This window comes from Cetorhinus maximus, chromosome 6 (assembly GCF_964194155.1).
Source record: "Cetorhinus maximus chromosome 6, sCetMax3.hap1.1, whole genome shotgun sequence".
NCBI lineage: Eukaryota > Metazoa > Chordata > Chondrichthyes > Lamniformes > Cetorhinidae > Cetorhinus > Cetorhinus maximus.
The window spans coordinates 126735864-126760839 of record NC_135884.1 but is presented as its reverse complement, the minus strand read 5'-3'; the positions used below and the strand labels follow the sequence as shown (position 1 = coordinate 126760839).

General features: G+C 42.9%; 1 protein-coding gene across 2 annotated transcripts in view; it reads right to left on the bottom strand.

Moving 5' to 3' along the window:
• Positions 1-24976, bottom strand: part of ankrd11 (ankyrin repeat domain 11) — a 197166-nt gene that overhangs the window by 83418 nt on the left and 88772 nt on the right. For both annotated transcript variants that reach the window (XM_078544457.1, XM_078544458.1), the window contains one exon: positions 5139-5285. In XM_078544457.1, the coding sequence (XP_078400583.1) occupies positions 5139-5225 (87 nt within the window). In that variant the 5' untranslated portion in view covers positions 5226-5285. The remainder of the gene's footprint in view (positions 1-5138; positions 5286-24976) is intronic.

The following is a 24976-nucleotide window of genomic DNA, read 5'->3' as shown; positions in this document are numbered from 1 at the left end:
AAGCTGCTGTAGCCACTTATCGTCATGGTGGCAAACGTTGGCCCACAGGTGATGTTATCATTTTCCTCTGTTGTCAGCTTGTGTCTCCAAAGTGCAAAAATCGATTTTTACGGCCTTCATGTTAGGTTTGTAAGCACCTTTGAAGTGGAGCTTTGGGCATCCTACTGGTCATCTGGCTCCAGCTACCTTGCTATACAGAAAATCCTTATGTACATGACCATCTTCCATCCTGCAAACATGCCTGAAGCCAGCAGTCACCTCTGTTTGATGAGTGCTGACATATTTAGGAGCTTTGATATTGACAGAATTGCTGCATTCGTGATTTTGTCCTTCCGTGATGTGTCCACAGTGCGCTGCAATCAGCGAGGATGAAAGTTATTGGGCTTCTTTTCTTGATACCTGTAAGTGAGATCTACGAAAGTAAGGTGAAGAGATATATCCTGTTCTCTACAATTCTCTTATAGCTAGCGTATGGGACAATCATATCCACTGTAGATCTGTCAGCACAGAAGCTGCAATGTGCTTCTGGATATATTTAAAAGACTATCTACTTGCAGACCAAGTATGAACTTAGCGAAGGCCTACCCAGTGTCACTAAGCAGTGAGATGCCCCTGTGGTTGTTACAATCTCCTCCACTGTCTTTCGCTTTTGTACAATATGATGGTTTCTGCATCATGTGTGACCTGTGGGATGGATCCTACCTTCCAAGAGGAGATGGTGGCCATGAAAGTGTGGTAATAGATGGGACTTTCAGCACTTGAGCAGTTCAGCTGGAATGCCATTCTTGCTGGGTACCTTTCTGCCTGCCAAGCAATCAATGGCTTTTTCAAGCTCAAGTGATGAGGGTCCTTTGTCTAACATGACCACGACAGGAAAATGCAGGAAAGCATCAAACGCAGATTGGGAGATCTCCGTCTCATGAGCTTACAGCTCACAGTAGCTTTCAACCCAGCAGGCCATCAGTTTGCTTCTATCGGTGAGTACTTCACCATATGCTGATTTCAGAGGAGCAACTTTGGTGATGGCAGGACCGAGCACCTTCTTGATCCCATCATACAAAGCATGTAGATTTCCATCGTCACGGACTGTTTGGATTTCTTGACACAGATTGATCTGATACTTATTTCGCTGCATCTCCCTGTCCTTTGCTCAGCTGCCTTTGCTACTTTCAAGTCATGCAGTGCTTTAGTTGTCGGGTTTATGTTGTGCATTATGTAGGCTTTGCTTTTTGCTTCAATGACAGATGTCATCTCAGCTGAGGCGGCCTCAAACCAGTCTTTGCAGGTTCCGCCTTAACCAAATATTGCTGGCTGCTGTTTCATAGGTGACTGAGCTTAGCTACTTCAGTTTCATCAATATCAACAATCAGCATTTCCTGGTAAGCCTTTAGTAGGTAGAAATCTCTCGTTTGCCAATGCAAAACGCTGGTATTTGGTGTGATTTCTTGTACTAGGGATGTTGGTGTGTGGCAGGCCATTTTGTTTGGAGCTGTGAAACTTTTGAGGTTGCACTTTGACTGCTGTTGGCAAGAGTGGTCGGTGTCACAATCTGCACTGTGGTATAGAAAACACTGGGCAGATCATCTCTTCTCGTGATAATCAGGTCAAGTTGGTGGCAGATGCAAGAACTTGGATGACACCATCTGCTCAGGCAAGGCATAACTATTCATCTTAAATATTTTTCTATCTTCAGCAATGGGTCCTGCCACATGCAGTCACTTTCCAGGGATGCTGAAGGACTGAATCTTTGCCTCTTGCTCATCTAAATGTCCCTCATCTGCGTATATGGGACCAGTGCCTATACATAGGCTAATAACATATAGCTTTATTCCTACCACCCCCTGATTCTGCAATCAACTCTGTGCTGTTAGGCTGCCTAACTGGCATGGAATGCGGGTGGGTTAAAGTTTCCTAAAATTCTTGGACTGAAGCCATTGTTTCTTGGTTTCCTTGCTGCCCTGTTCGAAACACAGTTTGCTTCAATTCCCATCTGATGTTCACCAAAAGTCTTTACTTCCACCTCTGCAGGATCACCCACCTCCATCCCCACTGTCATAGCCACATTTCCAAGGGTTTAACTCGATTTCTTCAATGCAGAGAAGAATTGAGGCTGCAGAGTTGTGGTTTTTTTTGAGGTGAATAATGAAGATATCTTGGACAAGTCACACTACCAATGAAGAGGTGCTGGTAAAATCGGAGACCAAAAACACACACTGCTGATCAAGATCAGGAAGAGACAGTTGGAATTTCTTAGGCACGTCATAAGAAATCATGATTTAGAAAGTCTGATGATGATGGGAAAGGGTCGATGGTAACAGAGATCAAGGTAGACAAAGAATTATTTTTCTAAAGTGCCTCACAAACTGGATAAGTGTACCACCAACGAAGATGATCCATGACTCCAGATTAACATGGAGGTCCATTGTTGCCAACGACCCTTTAGGGCTTGGTTCTTGAAGAGAAAGACTCAGCATAAGCTTCCAATTTCCTTTCTCTATTTAAACTCACATACATTGAAATCTCAGCCTTCATATCTTGCCCTACAGGCCCATCCCCTCAGGCCCTGTTCATCCATTTTGGCTTCTTACCATCCAATACAATGTGGAGATGAGGTCATGTGTTCAGTATGAGGGCACTCTTTATTGTGTGATATTACACGATCATTGTGCTAAACAGGATAGATTCAGAACAGATCTTATAGTTCAAAACTGGGTATCCACGAGATGCTGCGAATCATTAGCAGCAGAATTGTATCCTACCACAATCTGTGATCTTCTGGCCCATCATATCCCTCACTATACCATTACCATTAAGCCAAGTGACCAGTGCTGGTTCAACAAAGATTGTAGAAGAACATGCCAGCAACAGCACCAGGCATGTTTAAAAATGAAGTGCCAAACTGGTGAAGCTTCAACACGGGGCTGCACGCATTCTAAACTGCAAAAAACAGCATGTTTATAGACGTGCAGTGAACCTACAACCAACAGATCAGATCAAAGCTCTGCCATGCTGCCACATAAGTTGTGAATGGTAGTGGGCAACTAAGCTAATGGGAGAAGGCTCCATGAACATATCCATGGCTGAGCCCATCCAAGCGATACAAAGCGTAAAAGACTAGGGTGAAACATTCACACCCATCTTTGCAACGTCAAGCGCCAAGTGGATAATGAGTCTCAGCCGCCTCCTGAGATCCCCACCATCACAGAAGCCAGCCTTCAGCCAATTCAATTCACCAGATACAGTAAAAGCTATGGGGCCTGACTGTAGTGCTGAAGACTTGAGCTCTAAAACTAGCCATTTCTCCAGCCAAGCTGTTCAAGTGCAGCTATAACACTGACATTTACTCAGCAAAGTGGAAAACTGCCTACATATGCCCTTTGCACAAAAAGCACAACAAATCAAATCTGGTCAATTACTGCCCCATTAGCCTACTGTTGGAAGGTGTCGACAGTACCAAGCAGCACTTGCTTGGCAACCTGCTCACCAATGCCCAGTTTGGTTTCAAAAGGACCACTTTTCTCCAGACTTCATTACACTCTGCCCATAGAAAGGCAAAAGGGCTGAATTCCAGAGGTGAGGTGAGTTGAGATCAGCCCTTGACATCAAGAGAGCATTTCACCAAGTATAGGCACCAAGGCACCTACCTTAACTTGCTTACCGCTGAAACGCTTATCCAGATTATCATTTTTAGACTGAATGACTCTAATGCCCTTTGCAGTCTTACCATTCCCCAGGACCTCAAGGAAGTGTGGGGTGGTGGTTAAGGATAAACTGCTCAGCTATTGACATTGAAATAGTAGCCAAAAGAATCAACAATATTTTGAGCAATTTTGTTGGTTCACCTTTTTCTTTCATTTATTAATAGTTTTTGATTGATATCCTTTTGTAATTCATTTGTCCCTTCAAAAAAGTAATGACTGATTTTCATTCCTCCTTGTTATTTATCAATTGGTACATTTTCTACCTGCTCAGCTGTGATTTGTTGCTGCCTTAAAATTAGAGTCCATCAACTGCATAACTTAGAAACATTGGCCCAAATCTTCTAAACAGCATCAGAACCACAGTGTCTGAAGCTGATCAGACCGAAAACTACCCACAGCCGAATACTTTTGAAAAAGCCTAGACTACCAATCCACGATGCAGAAGAAATCCACAGTGAGCAGCAAAGAGAATCAGTGCAGAAACCATGCTCCCTTTTCCCGTAAGAAATTTAAATTTCCAGTGTGAACGTTAGTGAACGGGTGAATGGATGAATGAGTAGGGTGGGTGAGGTAAATAGGCAGGGTGGGTGAGGAGGAGACGGTGGCAGGAATGGGAAGGGCAGAGTAGATCAAGTGGATAGGGCTAGCAGGAGCACCGAGGGTAGGTGGGTCAGGTCGGGAAGGATCATCATGTCAGGGGTTAGTCAGATTGGGTCGGGTCAGGGGGAGAGGGTTAGTTAGGTCGGTGGGGGGGGAGCACAGAAGTATAGTTACCCAGGAGTTAGACTAGGTCTTTTCTGTCTAACATTTCCTGGATAACTACCTAGAAAGAACTGTCCCAAGTCCCCGACTCTAACTCAGAGTCAGGGACATTTTCAGAGGGTCCTGGGGAGCAGAGGAATTGCCCACCGCAAGTTAAAATTTTCCAGGCAATTCCCATGGAGGTCAGCGCATCAGGAGGGTTCCTGACATTCATCTTGGGTCATACATCTGGTCTCAAGATCCAGAGACCGTAAGATCTGCGCCATTATTGTAACCAAGAATTTTAAAAGTTCAATGATAAAAGAACATTTGGCCCACTAAGCCTGCTCCATGCAGAACCCTTGTACTGCATATTTATTCCATTTTGGGCTCCTTGCTGCCACACCAAATGATGGTCCCTACCTTAAAAAATGTGACGTTCCTTCCCTTAATACTCTGGGCAAAATGTTGACATTATCACTATAATCATCAATCCTATTTCTCAACAGCTATAAAATCATTACATTTCTTTTCTTTACATCTTTACTTTCATTCACATTTGCAATATTCAGGGTCATAATCATATCTAGTACTATAGCCACTAGAGAATATAAACTAGGGTCTTATTCCACCAAATGTTATGGAAAACTAAGGGTTAAACCAGCCATTTCATATTCACAGTGATTGTGATCTTACCTTCTTCCCTGATTCTTTTTCCACCATATCGATGTTGAGTGGGTAATCTTCTGATTGTGGTGTTTTAGAACACCCACTCTTGGGCATCGTTCCTCCTTCCCACGGCTGTCACCTCATTCAAGCATCCATCGCGTCATCATCAACAGTCTGCAGTAAGCAAACAAATTGCAAGTTACAGCACCTAATTTCAACTAACAGGGGAGTATCAGCCAAAATTTTAATTCAAAAATTAATTCTGGTATGATACATTTTAGATCGAGTCGTAAATTTCACATCTACAATGGCAGGGGTTCATCTGGCAAACAAGGGACTGGGACCTTTTTTTTTGACCCTTTAGTCCCTTCTTGAGAAAACGCTGACATGCTTCAAATTTCTGTAGTATCCCCAAACAATTCCTTCTTCTGCTTTACTATTCCACCAGTCAAGGTGATCACACACAATGGACCGCTGCTGCCACATTAAAATTCAAACTGTCAACTGTTTATGCATCTGTAAAAATGAGCTGAATGTCATCTAGTTTGCCTTTGATGTTGTAGGGGTCAGTCAAGTATCACAAGATATGAAGTTACTTCATTGCAAATTATATTTAAAAAATTACTTGATTCTATCTTATGCTCTTATATTTATAGCATAAGAAATAGAAGGAGTAGGCCATATGAGCTCGAGCCTGCTCTGCCATTCAATAAGATTATGCTTTCTCTGATTGGGGCCTTAACTCCACACATAATTACCGAGTTCACTGATCATCCCACTGCTCCCTTTGGGGATGATCTTGGGGTAATGGGGATGGGGAAGAGAGGGGAGCCATACTCAAAAGGCACATAGGTTGAAGAAAAAAAACTACAATAATGCAGCACCAATGCTTTGACCGAGGCTCCCTTTAAAATATGGCACCCAGTTGGAGAGACAGAGACACACACACACAGACGCGCACACACAGACAGCTTCACTATTTTGGGAAAATTGTAGCCTTTAAGTTTTAAACTGTACTTCTGTTCCAGAGTTGTTAAACTCAGTTGGGGCAGAGAGTTTCACTGCCAGATTATACATTCACTGGGGTGAGGGGGAATACTACTCTTATTTATTTCCAATCAGTGAACATGTTTCTTCAAACACTTAATACACCCATGTATTCTTGTTGGAACAGGAAGTCTACACTGTCTGCCGTCACTCAGTTGGTAGCACTCTCCCCTCAGAGTTACAAGGTTCTGGGCTAAACTCCAGTGCTCGAGTACAAAAATCAAAGTTAACACTGCAATGCAGTACTGAGGGAGCATTGCACTGTCAAGAGGTGTCAGCTTTTGGATGAGAGACATTAAACCGAGACCCCATCTGCCTGTTCGGGTGGATGTAAAAGATCCCTTGGCACCATTTCGAAAAAGAGCAGGCAAGTTATCTCTGGTATCTTGACCAATATTTACTCCTCAATTAACATCAGGATAACAGATTATCTTAAAAACAAAAAGCTAAAAGCTACTGCGGATGCTGGAAATCCAAAACAAAAACAGAATTACCTGGAAAAACTCAGCAGGTCTGGCAGCATCGGTGGAGAAGAAATCAGTTAACGTTTCGAGTCTTCATGACCCTTCGGCAGAACTGTCAGTTCTGCCGAAGGGTCATGAAGACTCGAAACGTTAACTGATTTCTTCTCCACCGATGCTGCCAGACCTGCTGAGTTTTTCCAGGTAATTCTGTTTTTGTAACAGATTATCTTGTCGTTATCACACTGTCTGAGAGCTTGCTGTGCGCATTTTGGCTGCTGCATTTCCTACAGTGCAACAGTGACTACACTTCAAAAAGTACTTCATTTGATGTAAAGTGCTTTGAACCATTCAACAGTCCTGAAAAGTTAATGCAAATCTCTTTTTTCTTCCTTTACAAGCATATAGCATAGCAGTAATGCCACACAATATTGTGGGTATCCTCAGTATAAAAGCAGGACTTTGTCTCAAGGACTGTGCGGTGGGCATTTATCTGCAACAGACAAATTGGTGAGAGTGATGTCAAGAAGGTTTTTCCCTTGTGTTGGTTCCTTCAGTACCTGCCCCAAGCCCAGTCTATGTCCCTCAGGACTCAGCCAACTCAATCAGCAGGAGCGTTAATGAGCCACTCTTTGTGATGGATATTGAAGTCCCTCACCCAGAGCACACTCTGTCCCCTCGCTTTCCTGAGTGCTTCCTCCAAGTGATTTTCAACAGACGAGTACTCATTTATCAGCTGATGGAGGGCTGTGGGTGGCAATCAACAGGAGATTTTCTTGCCAATGTTTGATCTGATGCCATGAGTCTTCATGGGGTCTGGAGTCAATGCTGATGACTCCCAGAGTCACTCTATCCTGGCGTGCTGCCACCTCAGGTGAATCTGTCCTGCTGGTGGCACAGGACAGATACAAGAATGGTGATGGAGGAGTCGAGGACATTGGCTACAAGGTATAATTTGGTGAGCACGACTACGTCAATCTGTTGTTTAACAAGTCTGTGGAAAAGCTCTCTCAATTTTGGCATGTGCTAGATAGCATGGAGGGCTTTGCAGGGTCATCTGCAAGGTTTGGCTTTGTCGTTTCCAGTGCCTTGGCCCATGCTGGTCATCCATCCTGTTTTTTTTTTCCAACTTTTCTGTAGTGATTTGTTATAACTTGACTAGTGTGCGAGCTCATCTCAAAAGATAGTTAGGAGTCAACTGCGTGGTCCTGGGTCTGAAGTCAGAGAGGCCAGATCAAATAAGGACGGCAGATTTCCTTCCTGCAGGGCATTCCTAAATGAGAGGCTTTTATGACAATTCAGTTACATGATCATCATTTACTTGTCAAAACTTTAATCTGATTGGTTAAAGAGATAAATTCTTTGTCCCATTGTTCCTCAAGGTCCCAGGTGCCCCTGTTGCTCTCACTGCACCCTTTTCAGTTCATTCTTTCACCACCATTATAGGCAAGAATTTTTAAGCTTAAACATGCAATTATAAGTCGAATTGATGGGATTGCCATGAGGTGCCCTTCTCCAGAAAAATCTGGGCCATCATATTTTCCCAGATGGATAAGAAATCTTTTGTGGGAAATGTTCGTTAAACAAGAGGCCAAATTGAACTTCAACTAAATTAATCTAGATAGGCTAAAGACACCAAATTTGGGTAAACAGGAATGGAAAGAGTAGTACAGCCTATTTCAATTAACTCAAAGTAATTTTTTGTTCGGAAATAATTTAATTATTCAGTAAATTTATTTAAGTAGTTTAAAAATAATTTTGTCAAACAAAGAAGCTAACAAATTAATACAAATTAGCACATAGAAAACATTTAAAAATGCAAGGAATTTGGCATGGTCAAGACAGGGATCAGCATAGGCATCTGGTCCATCGGAACCCATTCCTCTGGCATATTAACTCTCACATCATGACAGCTAACCAGATTGGGTAAAGTAACGCTGTAATTATGATCATGGGCTAGTAACCGTGAGTGGATAATTCAGAGAATACCAGTTCAAATAGCACTGAGAATTCAAATTCAGTATATTTTTTAAAATCCAGTAAAAGTGACCACAAAGCTGCCAGATTGTCATAAAAACCCAACTGGCTCGCTAATATCCTTCAGGGAAGGAAACCTGTCACCTTATCTTCACTGGTCTATATGTGACCAATGTGGTTGATTCTTAATTGCCCTCTTACCTACAATAGCAGTTCTCAAACTTTTTCCTGTCAGCAGACCACATAGGTAGGCAAAAGACCCGCAGACCACCTCCCAGTCCTACCCCACGCACTTACGCTTGCCAGCGGAAAAAGACTCATCGGAATTAATAGGAAGAATGGTGTCCCATCAAAAGCTGCACCAACAAGGTGATGTCTGGTTCCAAGCTGGAGAGCTTCAGTATCACAGTCATAGTCATAGAGGTCTACAGCACAGAAAAAAGCCCTTTGGCCCATCGAGTCTGCGCCAGTCAAACAAGTACCTAACTATTCTAATCCCATTTTCCAGCACTAGGCCCATAGCATTGTATGCCATGGCATCGTAAGTGCACATCCAAATACTTCTTAAATGTTATGAGGATATCTGGCTCTACCACCCTTTCAGGCAGCGAGTTCCAGATTCCCACCACCCTCTGGGTGAAAAGATTCTTCCTCACATCCCCTCTAAACCTCCTGCCCCTTGCCTTAAATCTATGCCTCCTGGTTATTGATCCCTCCACCAAGTGGAAAAGTGCCTTCCTCTCTACCCTATCTATGTCTCTCATAATTTTATACACCTCAATCATGTCCCCCCTCAATCTCCTCTGCTCCAGCGAAAATAATCCCAGTCTATCCAATCTCTCTTCATAACTAAAACTCTCCAGCCCAGGCAACATTCTGGTAAATCTCCTCTGCACACTCTCCAGTACAATCACATCCTTCCTATAATGCGGATTCCAGAACTGCACACAATACTCTAGTTGTGGCCTAACCAGCGTTTTACACAGTTCCAGCATAACCTCCTTGCTCTTATATTCTATGCCTCAGCTAACAAAGGCAGGTATGACATCTTTGGCAATCTCTTCTTTGCCTCCACCTATCACTGGCCCTCTATCCAGCTCTACCTGTCCCACCCCGCTCAACCAGCTTATATTTCACCTTATTTCTACATTTCTTAGTTCTGATGAAGAGTCATACGTACTCGAAATGTTAACTGTATTCCTCTCCGCAGATGCTGTCAGACCTGCTGAGTTTTTCCAGCTATTTTTGTTTTTGTTTCAGATTTCTAGCATCCGCAGTATTTTGCTTTTATCCAAGTATCCCATATGCCTTCTTAACCACCTTATCTACCTGTCCCGTTACCTTAAGGGACCAGTGGACATGCACAGCAAGGTCCTTCTGATCCTTGGTACTTCCCAGGGTCCTACCATTCATCATGTGTTCCCCTGCCTTGTTTGTCCTGCCCAAGTGCATTACCTCACACTTATCTGGATTAAATTCCATTTGCCACTGACCAGCCCAACTGATCAGCCCATCTATATCCTCCTGTAATCTAAGGCTATCCTCCTCACTATTTACCACCCCGTCAATTTTCGTGTCATCCGTGAACTTACTGATCAACCCTCCTACATTCAAGTCTAAATCGTTTACATATACCACAAACAGTAAGGGACCCAACACCGATCCCTGTGGAACCCCACTGGACACAGGCATCCAGTCACAAAAATATTCCCTCGACCATCACCCTCTATTTCCTGCCACTCAGCCAATTCTGGATCTAATTTACCAAACTGTCTTGGATCCCATGGGCTCTTATCTTCGTAATCAGTCTCCCATGCAGGGCCTTATCAAAAGCCTTGCTGAAGTACAAGTAGACTACGTTAAATGCACGTTAGGTTCCACATTCAGCCGGTTTCCCCTTCTTACAGCCCCATAAGTGTTGAAAATCTGATCTCAGTTGTAAATTGTAACAGTAACATAAATGGTTGCTGCTCACGCATAATACAACAGGTGCCATACATGCAGGAACTGGTCTGGTTGTGTGATGTCACACAAGTGGTAGGGATGAGAACGCTGCTCCATTCTCTGGTATGGTTTTGGCCATGGCTTTGTGCATCAGGAACTTGCATTTTGAATCAACCTGCGGATCACACTTTGAGAACCACTGGCCTAGAAAGCCAAGAGGGCTGGCCCTTGTCGGTGATATACATATCCAGCAAATTATTCTTTGTAAATCTTGATTTTCAAATCTCTTCATGGCTTTATGCCACTCTACCTCTGCAGCCTCCTCTCTTGTGCTGTTTGGTCCTCCAATTCTGTCACTTGTCAAACCCTCTGCTACCATCAGCCAGCTTGGTGGAACTACCAGAATTCTATTCATTGACTGCTCCAGCTCCCTACTTGAAAAGCCTTCTTAAAACCCATGTTTTCAACCAAACATTTGATCACTCTCTCACCAAATTCAGCACCTCGTCAATTCAAGGGGAGCTGGTGGCATTAGTAATCCAGAGGCCCAGGCTAATGCTCTGGGGATGCTAGTTCGAATTCCACCACAACAGCTGGAATAAATCTGGAATTAAAATGCTAGTCTCGGTAATAGTGACCATGAAACCATTGTTAACTTCATAAAAACCCATCTGGTTCACTAATGTCCTTTAGGGAAAGATATCTGCCATCCTTACCATCCAGAACAATGTGGTTACTCAGTTGTATCAGCCTATGAAGTCTACAAAAAGGAATGAAATTGGGCTGATCACCCAGCATTGACAACAGCAAGCTCAGCCCTGTTGACCCTGCAAAGTCCTCCTTACTAACATCTGGGGGGTTTGTGCCAAAATTGGGTGAGCTGTCCCACAGAGTGGTCAGGCAACAACCTGATACAGTCATACTCACGGAATCATGCCTTACAGACAATGTCCTTGACACCACCATCACCATCCCTGGGTATGGCCTGTCTCACCGACAGGATAGACCCACCAGAGGTGGCGGCACAGTTGTATAAAGGCAAGAGGGATTCTGGATCCCATGAAGTCTCATGGCATCAGGTCAAACATGAGCAAGGAAATCTGTTGATAACTACTTACCACCCTTCCTCCATGTTGAACACCACTTGGAGGAAGCACTGAGGGTGGCTGGGGCACAGAATGCACTCTGGGCAGGGGGGCACTTTATTGTCCATCACCAGGAATGGCTCAGTAGCATCACTATTGACCAAGCAATCGAGTCCTAAAGGACATAGCTGCTAGACTGGGTCTTTGGCAGGTGGTAAGGGAACCAAAAACAGGGAAAAACCTACCTGATCCTGTCCTCACCAATCTACCTGCCACAGGTGCATCTGTCCATGACAGTATTGGTAGGAGTGACCCTCGCACAGTCCTTGTGGAGATGAAGTCCCATCTTCATATTCAGGATACCATTCATTGTGTAGTGTGGCATTACCATTGTGATAAATGAGATAGATTTCAAGACTGGGCATCCACGAGGTACTGTGGGCCATCAGTAGCAGAATTGTATACAACCATAATCTATACCCTCATGCCCTGGCGTATCCCCCACTTTACCAATACCATCAAGTCACAGGATCAACCCTGGTTCACTGAAGAGTGCAGGAGGGCATGCCAGGAGCAGCACCAGACATACATAAAAATGAGGTGTCAACCTGGTGAAGCTACAACACAGGAAGAACAACAATATTACTGAAGACCTGTGCTCCAAAACTAGCTGTGCCTTAGCCAAACTGTTTCAGTACAGCTACAACACTGACATCTATCTAGCAATGTGGAAAATTGCCCAGGCATGTCCTGTCCACAAAAACCAGCACAAATCCAAGCCGACCTAACTACCACCCCATCAGTTTACTCTTCATCGTCAGCACAAGTGATGGTAAGTATCATCAACAGTGCTATCAAGTGGCACTTACTCGAAAACAACCTGCTCAATGACGCTCAGTTTGGGTTCCGTCAGGGTCACTTGGCTCCCGACCTTTTACAGCCTTAGTTCAAACAGAGCTGAACTCAAGGAGTGAGGCAAGAGTGACTGCCCTTGACATCAAGGTAGCATTTGGCCGAATGTGGCATCAAGGAGCCCTAGCAAAACTGGAGTCAATAGGAATCAAGGGGAAAACTCTCCTCTGGTTGGAGTCATACCTAGCAAAAGTAAGACAGTTGTGGTTGTTGGAGGTCAATCATCTCACTCCCAGGACATCACTGCAGGAGTTCTTCAGGGTAGTGCCTTAGGCCCAACCATCTTCAGCTGCTTCATCAATGACCTTCCTTCCATCATAAGGTCAGAAATGGGGATGTTCGCTGATGATTGAACAGTGATCAGCACTCTGACACCGAAACAGTCAATGCCCATATGCACCAAAACCTGGACAACTTTCAGGCTTGGGCAAGTAACATTCGTGCCACACAAGTGCCAGGCAATGACCATCTCCAACAAAAGAGAATCCAACCATCTCCCCATGACATTCAATGGTATCACCATCACTGAATCCCCCATTAACAACATCCTGGGGGTTACCATTGACCAGAAACTGAACTGGACCAGCCATATAAATACAGTGGCTACAAGAGCAGGTCAGAGGCTAGGAATTCTGCAGACAGTGATTCACCTCCTGAGTCCCCAAAGCTTGCCGCCATCAGGAGTGTGATGGAAAGCTCTCCACTTGCCTGGATGAGTGCAGCTCCAACAACATTCAAGAAGCTCAAAACCATCCAGGACAAGACAGCCCACTTGACTGGCACCCCATCCACTACCTTCAATATTCACTCCATCCACCACCAACAGTGGTAGCAGTGTGTAGCATATGCAAGATGCACTGCAGCAACTCACCAAGGCTCCTTTGGCAGCACCTTCCAAACCCACGACCTCTACCACCTAGAAGGACAAGGGCAGCAGATGCATGGGAATACCACCACCCGCAAGTTTCCCTCCAAGTAACACACACACCATCCTGACTTGGAAATATATCGCTGTTCCTTCACTCTGGCTGGATCAAAATCCTGGAACTTCCTCCCAAACAGCACTATGGGTTGTATCTACACCACATGGACTACAGCAGTTCAAGAAGGAAGCACATGGCTCACCAACACCTTCTCAAGGGCAATTAGAGATGGAGAATAAAAATGCTAGCCTAACCAGCAATGATCACATCCCGTGAAATTTTTTTAAAAATTCTCATTTCTCCAGGAAAGCACTTTTGCAAGTTTTGTACATTATAGGCAATATATAAATGTAACTGTTGGGATTCCTCCCCCCACCGACCCCTCAATACCTTTTATGTAGAATTTGCAGCACAGAAACAGGCCATATATACAACATAGTTTTCTTGGCTACATACATAATTTACTTAACACTAGTGATTTATGCAATGTGCAGTTGACAAATAAGGTTAAACACCAATTAAAAAGAGGAGAAAGTAGGTATCATGATTTACCAGAGCCACCCTGGGTCCGCCAAAAGTACATAAAACTGCAGCCTGAATCAAGTTGGCCACATAAAACGCAAAGAATTATAATTTCCACACACAGCTATATAAAATGAACATCTGTAGTAAGCAAGCCAATTATGTTAAACTTGGAAATGTAACAAAATCCACAGGTATCCCAAAATTTTATGCACAAATCTCAACTACGAATTTATATTTCTATGGTTTAGGATTTCTAGAGATTAAACAATAGATTATCAGATGTAGCTACTGTAGAACTACTTAGATATTCTTAATACTATATGATTTTTACAGCACATGGGGGAACATTATTTAAATCTTACAACTAATGAGCACATCACTTTACAAATAAAAACAGTTGTATAACACATGCTTTGTTATTCTTTGATAGTACTCAATATACAATTGGGATGTCACCATTCATATTGCATATAATTGCATTTTTCTGAACTGCACATTCAGTTCTTCGACCAGAGGAGGCAGCAAATACCAAACAGTGCAATGAAGTAATACATACAAATTGAAGCCCAACAAGTGCTATGAACATTAAGTCAGGAGGGAGAATAAAATATACGAATACTGATTCTCTTTCAAAGAATAATGAATACAGTCCCTACTACTTACACCGACTGTTTATAACATACAGACACATATCAGGAAAATAGCTTTGGCCATTTGTCAAAAATAGGAATCACAATTTAAACAGCAGCCAATTTAAATCCAACTGGGAATTCAGGAGAAACGTCTTTACCCAGAAACAGGAACCGACTGCCACAAGTCATTGAGGTGAATGGTACAGATGCATTTAAGAGGAAACTAAGTTAACACGAGAGGAAAAGGATTAGAAAATTATGCTGACAAGATTTGATGAAAAGGAATGAGAGGCGGCTTGTGTGGAGCATAAACACCAGCAATGGACAGGTTGGACCAAAAGATCTGTTACTATACTGTACATTCTTATCTAATTCTGTGGAACAGCCTCACTTAAATAGTCACAACTGGGCCTGCTATTTTGGGCAGTTACACAGCTGTACAAGTCTTATCTAAGTGCAATTATCTGGCACTCAGTGTTTGCCCCCCTCCCCCAGCCCCATCACCACCCCACCATGATGGCCACAGAACACCTGCCACCGCAACGAGCTGCAAAGCTGGGCACCAACCAACCCATCTGAAATTAACATGACTGTCTGATGGTCTCTTAAACAGAACCTGGTCTTTTTTTTAAATTGAGATACAGCTGACTTATCATCCCATACTCTGTTTCAAATTCTGGAACCAAACAATTACTAATTTTACTGCAACTCAGAAAGCCTGTAGTTGTGCTACTTTTGAGCAGTGCTTCTTGTAAATTCATGCAACGATGTTGTTGGTGAATAATCATGCATTTTTATGGCCATCATCACACAGATGAAGAACTGATCATTAGGAAATTTACAAATACCTGAGTCTACATACAGCATGTTAAAAGGAATTGTCGTGTTTTTAAATACTGACTGGGTATACCATACTGTGTCTCAGCTTTAAAGTATTAAGAGCCTTTTGTAAATAATGACATCCGGGAAGCAGCTGTGACTGCTGAATCAGCTTGAGTTTCTTTAGTACAGTCAATGTTGCCTTGTAATGGCAGTGTTGAAGGGGAAACATTAATTTTGTTTTATTTTCAGGAATCAACCGTGAAGAGAATTGAATTTATACAACATACCATCCATTGCGTATTGCAAATAAATACTCTTAGTATGAAGGCACCCATTATACCATGGTTCAAAATACACAGGGGGTGGCAGATGAATTTGTCCTCAAAAGCCCCTAAGAAGCCTGTGAAAAATCAATGTCGGGGTGACAAATAAGATAAAGGTCACCCCCATTGGTGGGAGACACAGGAATCTGTGAGGAGCTGCTCCTGCAATCATGGATTCTGTCTCTCCCATGCTCACTACACCAGCTCCTATAGTCATAGGCTCACTCCTTCCTATTGTTACTGCTCCTCGAGGGGCAGAATCTATGATTGAGGAGCAACAAGGTGAAGAGAGGGGGAACCTGTAATCGGGGGAGTTGGAACAGTTATTCTGGCTGGTCCCGCTGCCGCCATCAATCACTTTGAGAGGAGACCATTTTGAAGGAAGGCGAGAAATAGCTTCTGTCCACCAAAACTTGGACCCTCAGATGCAAATCCCCAAAACCCTTCCTTGGACACCGATCTCCTAAACCCCAAGTAGGGACATCCAAAGCTCAGGCATCTTTAAAACATGACGTGGACTGTGTTAAAACCCGGGCCTAAGCCCCTTCAAAATATAGACTGAGCCGACAAAACATGGGCTCAGACTCGCCACAGCCCGGGTCTCACTGTTCAACACCTGGCGCCCCCAAAATCCAGATTTGAAGCACAGATAACCCAGACCTAGATGCCACAAAATTCAGACCTGGAATGCCCAAAACAAAGGCATGGACTGCCCAAAACATGGTCATGGAACACCTGAAACATTGATCTAAACCACCCAAAACACAGAGCCCCAAAACATGGACCAGAACCTCCAAAGCCTGGATGCAAATCCACCAAATCCTGAATGTTCAAAACCCAGCCATCCAAAACCCGGACCCAGACCATCCAAAACCCAGGCCCCAGACCCCAAAAGCTGGAAGCCTAAAATCTGCACCCAGACACATTAAAACATGAACCCAGGCCACCTAAAGCTGGGCCACCATAAATCAGAGCCAGCCAAAATCCAGACCCTGACCTGGACCCACTAAAACTGGGGTTCAGGCCTCAAAATCAGAGACACAGTCCCAGATGCACAATATCTGGCAAGAATCCCACAAAAACAGACTCACGTCAGGATGGGAAAATTTATTAAACACATTTTGGATAGCCAACATACCTCTGTCTGTTTCTATATTTGTGTAAAACTTTCAATGTCCATTGTGAAAAGTATGGCATTGGGACGTACAGTTCATGAGTTAACCACATCTATAAAGTAGTAGGTATCTTTAATGTAACTAGGGTGCTTCTGTGCTAAGGGATTCCAATCTTTGTCTCTAAAGCATGGATGATCATTCTTTATCCACACAAAGGTACATTAGCTTGGGGAAAAAAACACTGGAAATGTGAAGTTTGTGTGTGAATTAAAACATTTGTTATTTGATGGTTAATTTGGCACTGCAGAATTAATTTGTGCACATTCCTCTTGTTGCACAGTTGGACCTTTGGAAGTCAGTATCTGACGCGTATGTGAGCACTCACTTTGAACAGAAGTATTGAGGGAAAGAAACTTGAAATTGGCAGAACAAAGAAAAGAATGCTGGAGAGTGCCAATTGCTTGCAATTAATTTTTTAAAGGGATCGCAATCTTCAAACTAATCCCCAATAGGTACCTTGTGCCAAGTAGTTGGAAACAAGAGTACAGTAAGTCCTCTGGTGCATTGCCGAAAATCACAACTTTAAGTGAATCATAGGTTCCCATAGGAATAAATGTTAAAAGTGGAGTTGTTTTTTTCTGGATGAGAAATGTCCAAAGGAACCTGTGTACAAGTTAAAATTCTATGCTATGCATGTGCAGTACTGTGCATTCCTAGTTGAAGTAACTTGCAAAATAAAATAAATCACTAAATATAAAAGAAACTCTCTATAGTTAGGTCCTTTAGAAAGGTCCTAAGCAGGAAAAACATTAAAACATTATACGTTGAAATTCTACATTCCTAAATACTTACATTCATAAATTAAATAACATTTAAAATAAAATTAATTTAAAAATAAAAAATATACTGTAAATGTAAGTACATGTTAAAAAATGACAGTACACTCACTTGCTTTTGGATGGACTGGGCTCCATCCAGTGGCAGAAGTTGGTCAGTGCAAGTAGCAGCTGAAGTCCCAGGACTTCAGTGCAAGCTGAGAGCAGAAACAGGAGCGAAAAGAGGAACAAAGGAAATAGGAGCATGAATAGGCCATTTGGCCTGTCGAGTCTGCTCTGCTATTCAAACAGATCGTGGCTGATCATCTACCTCTACGTCATTTTCCCCCATTATCCCTTGGTGTTATTAGTATCTGTAAATCTATCGATTCCTGTCTTGAACATGCTCAATGATTCAGCTTCCACAGACCTCTGGGGTAGAGAATTCCAAACGTTCACCACCTTCAGAGTGATGAAATTCCTCCTCATCTCAGTCTTAAATGGCCTGTCCCTTACTGAGACTGTGTCGTCAGGTTCTAGACTCACCAGCCGGGGGAAACATCCTATCCACGTCCACCGTGTCATGCCCTGTAAGAATTTTCTAAGTTTCAATGAGATGAATTCTTCTAGACTCTAAGGAATACAGGCCTAGTTCTCCCCATTTCTGCTCATAAGACAATCCTGCCACGCCAGGGATTATCTGGTGAACCTCCGTTGCACTCACTCTTAGGCAAGTACATCCTCCCTTAGATAAGGAGACCAAAACGGTACACAATACTCCAGGTATGGTCTCACCAAGGCTCTATACAATGCAGCAAGACATCTTTACTCCTTGTGATGATGGCCAACATATAATTTGCCTTCCTAATTGCTTGTTGCACCTGCATGCTAGCAAGGCTACTTTATAAAATTATTTGTATTTTTAAAATAGACAAGGATTTACCCCAGCTAGCCAGGACTCATAGCAGCGGAATTTCTAACCTTCAGAAATTAGCAAGGACCTCGTTATCTTTAAAGAGGTGCAAATGCCCTCTGTGACTGCCGACAATCAAATTCCAAAGAAATGCACCAACCCCATTTGCATTTCTAAAGCAGAGCTCCGACCAACGGAGGCAGTATGTCTGCAAAGGATATAAGGGACCCTGACTCCTCTATTAAACACCTCAAGATTCCATACCTGAGAAAATACATCCTTTGACCAAGGCCCAGGAAAAGTGGGAGGTATGTCAAATGACCTCCCGAGCTGCTAGAACCTGTAACATTGCCATGTAGTACTAAACCCGGGCAATCTGCCATTTTATTATCGAACAAGTAGCAGCAGAAAGAGCTCTGTCCAGGTGAAGTGCCTGGCTCTCATCTACACTGTGAACTACCTGAACACTGGAGCTTCTGTATCTGTGCCTTCAAGACTAATTCATCTCTATGTGCCTTCTCCATCATGGATGTCCTCGCTTCTGGAAAGTCGGATCACCCTGCAACAGTTTCAGCCTGCAAACTCCTTAGGAATATGCCACTGGACTTTTGATTCTGGACTCTCATGAAACCATAACTCTTATTTTTATCATGGTCTTGCCCTGTACCCCTTTCTTTCCCTTATCCCTCTTTTATTGTATGAGTGCAAAAAGGGGTGGACGTTGCAAAACCCCTTTCCCATGCTTTGTGTGTGTAAAATAAACAAACCCTCTTATTTTACCCTACCTTGAGTTTGCTGTGCGGTTATTAATAAAGGATTGCATCACTCTAAATTGAAAGGGTGGGGAAACATGCCACCACTTATAATCGAGGGGGGTGGAAATCAGAAATCAAAAACACCTTCCTGTTTACAGATGGGTAGGGAGGGGAAATCAGGGCTGCTTAAATTAATCCCCCTCTGGTCCGTAACACCTTTTAAGAAATACTCAGCCTTTCTGCCTTTTCTTTAATCAAAGTGGATAACTTCACACTTATTCCATCTGTCATGTTCTTGCCCATTCACTTAGCCTGTCAAGTCCTCTTGAAGCCTCCTTGCAGCTTCCTCACAATTCACATTCTTACCTAGTTTTGACTCATCAGCAAATTTGGAAATATTATATTTGGACCCAATAACCAAATCATTTATATAGATTGCAAACAGCTGTGTCCTAAACACTGATCCTTGCGACACCCCACTAATAATAGCCTGTCATCCTTAGAATGATCTGTTTCTTCCTACTCTGTTTTCAATCTGTTAACCAATTCCCAATCCATAGCAATATATTACCCCCCCATCCCATGTGCTCTGATTTTGGTTACTAACGTCCTGTGTGGCAGTTTATCAAAAGCCTTCTGAAAATCCAAATGCACCACATACACTGGTTCTCCTTTATCTATGGTACAAGTTACATCTTCAAAAAACTCCAATAGGTTTATCAAACATGATTTCCTTTCATAAATCCATGTTGATTCTGTCCAATCATATCATTATTTTGTGTGTCCAGCTATCACATACTTTATAATAGATTCTAGCATTTTCTTCACTACTGACGTTCAGTTTTTTCTTTCCCTTCCTTCTTAAATAGAGAATTTGCTACTTTCCAGTCTGCAGCAACCTTCTCAGAATCTCTAGAATTTTGAAAGATAACCACCAATGCGTCTACTATCTCTAAAGCCAACTCCTTCAATACTTTAGGATGTAGCTCATCTGGTCCAGAGAATTTATCAACCTTCAATCCGATTAATTTTTTTTTTTTTTTTTGAGTACTACCTCTTTATTAATACTAATTTCTTTCAGTTTCTCATTTTCACAGGTCCCTAGGTTCCCTGGTATTTCTGGGAGATTTTTTACATCTTGCTCGACGAAGACAGGCACAAAGTAATTGTTTAGTTTTTCCGCCATTTCCCTGTTCTCCATTATACAATTCTCCGGTCTCTGCCTGTAATGGACTAACATTTGTCCTTGCTATTCTTTTCCTTTTCATATACCAAAAGAAGCTTTTACAATCCACCTTCATGTTACTTGTTAGCTTGAATTCATATTGTCTTGTCCCTTCATCACTTTCTTGGTTATCCTTTGCTGGATTCTAAATTGCTCCCAATCCTCAGGCTTACCACTTCTTTTGGCAACCTTATAAGCCACTTCCTTTGACCTAATACAATCTTCAACTTATTTTGTTATCCACAGTTGATTCACCTTTCCTGTTGGGTTTTTGAGGAATGTATACGTGATGTAGACCATGTAATACTTATTTAAATACTAGCCATTGCCTGCCTACCATCAAATCTTTTCACGTATTTTCCAATCCACCATAGCCAACTTGCCCCTCACACTTTCATAATTCCCTTGGTTCAGATTTAGGACCCTAGTTTCAGAATGAAATATATCACTTTCAAACTTAATGTAAAACTCTATCATATTATAGTCATTATTTCCTAATGGCTCCTTTACAGCAAGGTTATTAATTAGCCCTTACTCATAAGATAACACAAATCTAAAACAGCCCAATTCCTAGTTGGCTCCTCAACTTACTGCCCCACCTCCTTTCCCCTTCACCTATCCTTCCTAAATGGCAATTATCCCTGAATATTCAGTTCCCAGTCCTGGTCACCCTGTAACCACGCCTCCATAATGGGAATTAAAATCATACCCATTTGCCTCTTTGTGCCTTCAAATCATCTACCTTGTTGCGAATGCTGTGTGCATGCAGATAGAATGCTACTAACTTTGTCTCTTCAACATTATTCCACATTCTGATCCTATTTGATGCTTGCCTTCATTTTGTCTGCCTTTTAATTTTACTTACTACTTTGCTACTTCCTGTTACTAGTTCTGCTTCCCTCCAATCTGAGCTCTCACTCAGTTTCCCTTCCCCTTGACAAGCTAGTTTAAAATCTCCCCAGTAGCAGTAGCAAATCTGCCTGTGAGCATGTTAATCCCAGTCCTGTTAAGGTGCAGCTTGTTTATCTTATACAGATCCCACCTGCCCCAGAACCAATCCCAATGCCTCAGAAATCTGATACCCTCCCTCCTACAGAAATTCACCAGCCACGTAACCCTCTTCCTACCTATGTCTGTGGTGCCAATGTGGACCATGACCTTTGCCTGCTCAGCATATCCTATAAGAATGTCCTGCAGCCGCTCTGTGACATCCTTGACCCTGGCACCAGTGAGGCAACATATCATCCTGAATTCATGTCTACAGCTGCAAAAAAAGCCTGTTTGTTCCCCTAACTAACGAATCCCTATTGCTATTGCCCTTCCACTCTTCTCTCTCCCTTCCTGTGCAGCTGAGTCACCCATGGTACCACGGGCTTGGCTCTTGCTGTGCTCCTGAGGAATCATCGCCCTCACCAGTGTCCAAAATGGACAACTGGTTAGCATGTGAGATCGACTTAGGGGATTCCTGCACTACCTGTATGGTTCTCTTAAACTATCTGACAGTTACGCATTCCTTCTCTGCGGTGTGAACACTTCCATAAATATGCTATCCATGTAGTTCTCTGCCTCAAGGATGCACCACAGTGACTCCAGGCACCCCTTAAGTTCCAAAGCCTGGAGCTCAAGCTTCTGTAGCCGGTGACACTTCCTGTAGATGTGGTTATCTAGGACACATGGTGTGTCCACAACTTCCCATTAGCCAGAGGAGGCACATTCCACTCGGCCAAGCTACCCTACCATACCTTAACTTTACAAACTATTATAATTAGAAGTAACTTGCCAGTTACTCACTAATCAGCTTCTTCCACTGCACCAATGTAAGAACCAAATACTGGAGGGTGAAAAAGGTGGAAGAAAGAAGCATCGCTCCTTTCCCCCTTTACCAGGCTCCCTTCACTCACCAAACTCCTAGCTTCTCACTCGATTCAAGTCTCATTGTTTGCAAACTGCTCTCAGATTTCTGTATTTATTCTATCTGAAACTCGGGAGTGTCAGCTCTGTTACACTTACAGAAAGCAGACTAGACTAGTTAGCTAATTGACTAATTACAGCTGCTCTCCAGTAGAGCGTGTTTATCCCTGCCTAAGACTGGAGGAAACTTACTTTACTTTCACAGTAAATTTCAGTTAAATGCCACATACAGACTAGATTTTTAGGAGATTGACCCTTAAAAGCCAGGAGTTTGGTGATTGAGGGAACTTTCTCGCTCAGTTCAAGCCACAACCTGTTTAGGAGCAGTTGAAGTCATCCCTGGTAGTGACAACAGACACTGAGGACATTAAGAGTAAGAACAAAGGACGAAAAAGGGAAGCCAAGGAGAAGAGGGGCCTCAGCTCTGAGGCCAAGATATAGGTGAGGGCAGGAGCAAGGCCCGGAGCGAGGGGAAGAAGGGTTGCAGCACTGAGGGCAGGAGCAGGGGGAAGAGGAGCAACTAAAGAAGTCCCTGTTGGTGTTAACAGGCACCAGGGACATTGAAAGTAAGAATGGAAGCTGGGAACAAGAACAGGGGTTGGGGGTGGTGGGTGATGAGGGACCTCAGCACTGAGGGCAGGATCAGAAGCAATGGAGTAAAGGTCATGTGCCCCTGCAGGCTACAGAACAGGAAGCCTGCAGTAAAAGATGTTAAGGTGAAACTCACAATGTTGAATGGATATATTTTCCTCACTTAATTATTGACGTTAAAGCGAAACAATGTTAAGTGAATTAACGTTATGTGGGGAAATACAGCATGGGAGATTTATTTATAATAAGTTAACAAAAACATCGCATTTATAGATTCCAAGTTAAAAGATTTAATTATTGCTCGCACGGGCACTCTGTGCCAAGGCTGGCATTCAAGAATGTTAAGTGTGTAGAAAAAGTCAATGCAGAATATTACTTTAAATTAAACTGCAGGAGTACTCGGCAACAAGGCTTTAAAAGTAAAAAGTAATTTTGGGGCTGCTATCAGGACATTCTTCTTAATTCCTAGTAGAGACCACAGATTTCTTTCCTTAAAGGAAATCAGTGAACCAGTGGACTTTTGCGACAATGTGGTCCTTTCACAGTTATCATTACTGACACTAGCTTTTTATTCCAAAAGCCAAGGAACTGAATTTAAATTCAGCAAACCGCTGTGTTCATATCTGAATTCATGTCTCCAGATCATGAGTCCAGACCTTCTGGTTATACCCAGCAACATAAGCACCATGCTACCGTAATTCCATACAGTGATTTGTGGAAGAAACTTCCAGATAGTACAGAAGAGCAAAAAAAAAACCCTGAAAATTATTTAAGAAACAACTAGATGTTGCTAAGGGGTACACATTAAGACTTTGCTGAATGGCCTACCTCATCTGTAATTAACTTCTAATTTTGAGAGACCAGGATTGGGGCTGGGACACTTACCGTGAATGAATAGTCTAGCAACTCAAGGTCTAGGCACATGAATAATGGCACGCTGGCTCCTCTCTCCCTTTCCCTCCTACATTTTACCACCCTCCCCTGAACCCCAATCTCCTTCCCTAATACTTCCCCCTCCACAAACCCACCCTCCCACCACCATGATAGCGTATAATCTCCCCATTGACTCCTGGCTTCATGCCTGCCCATTGCACCGTAGACTTAACTTATTGGCATTTCTGCTCACATGTGCAGAATTCTATTCTTGATCGATTCTCTTACCTATTTACATGCTGTTTCTACAATGCTATCTGGTTATAGGCCAGTAGGGTGCAGGGTGTCATCTCCATTTTCACAGGTATGCTAACTAGTAATTTGCCACCTTCGCCATTGACCCCATGACTGTTGTCTGTTGGACACACGAGCAGAAATCCTCTCCAGTGTAAATGTAGACAAAATCAGAACAATTATTTCAACTTCTACAAACATATGCATCCCCTGCCTCAACTTCATAGACTTCTGTTGTTTAGACTAAACTCAAAGATTCGGAATCCTGGTGTATAGCTCAACCCCAAGTTCATCTTCCCTCCACTCCCACATCTGACAAATTGTCAAGATTGTTTTCTTTCAGCTCCTCAACACCACTTTCCTCACAGCTGCTTCTCTCTTTTTGAAACCATAATCTATGCTGTTACTTTGCTCGAGTTGAAAACACTCAGCAAGTCAGGCAGGATCTGTGAAGATAACAGCTGAATTTTGATGAAAAGGTCCACACCTAAAACATGAACTCATCTGTTGTCTCCACAGATGCCTTCTAATCTGCTGTTTATTTCAAGCATTTTCTATTTTAATCTGATTACTAGTACTGGATGAGCAGAAATTTCCTCCAACTAAACACTGGGAAGATCATCACCACAAACCATTCCCTAACCATCAACTCCAACTCTCTCCTTGGCAACAACCACCTCATATTTGGCCCCAAAGTGAGCTTCTGACCACCTATCCATGCC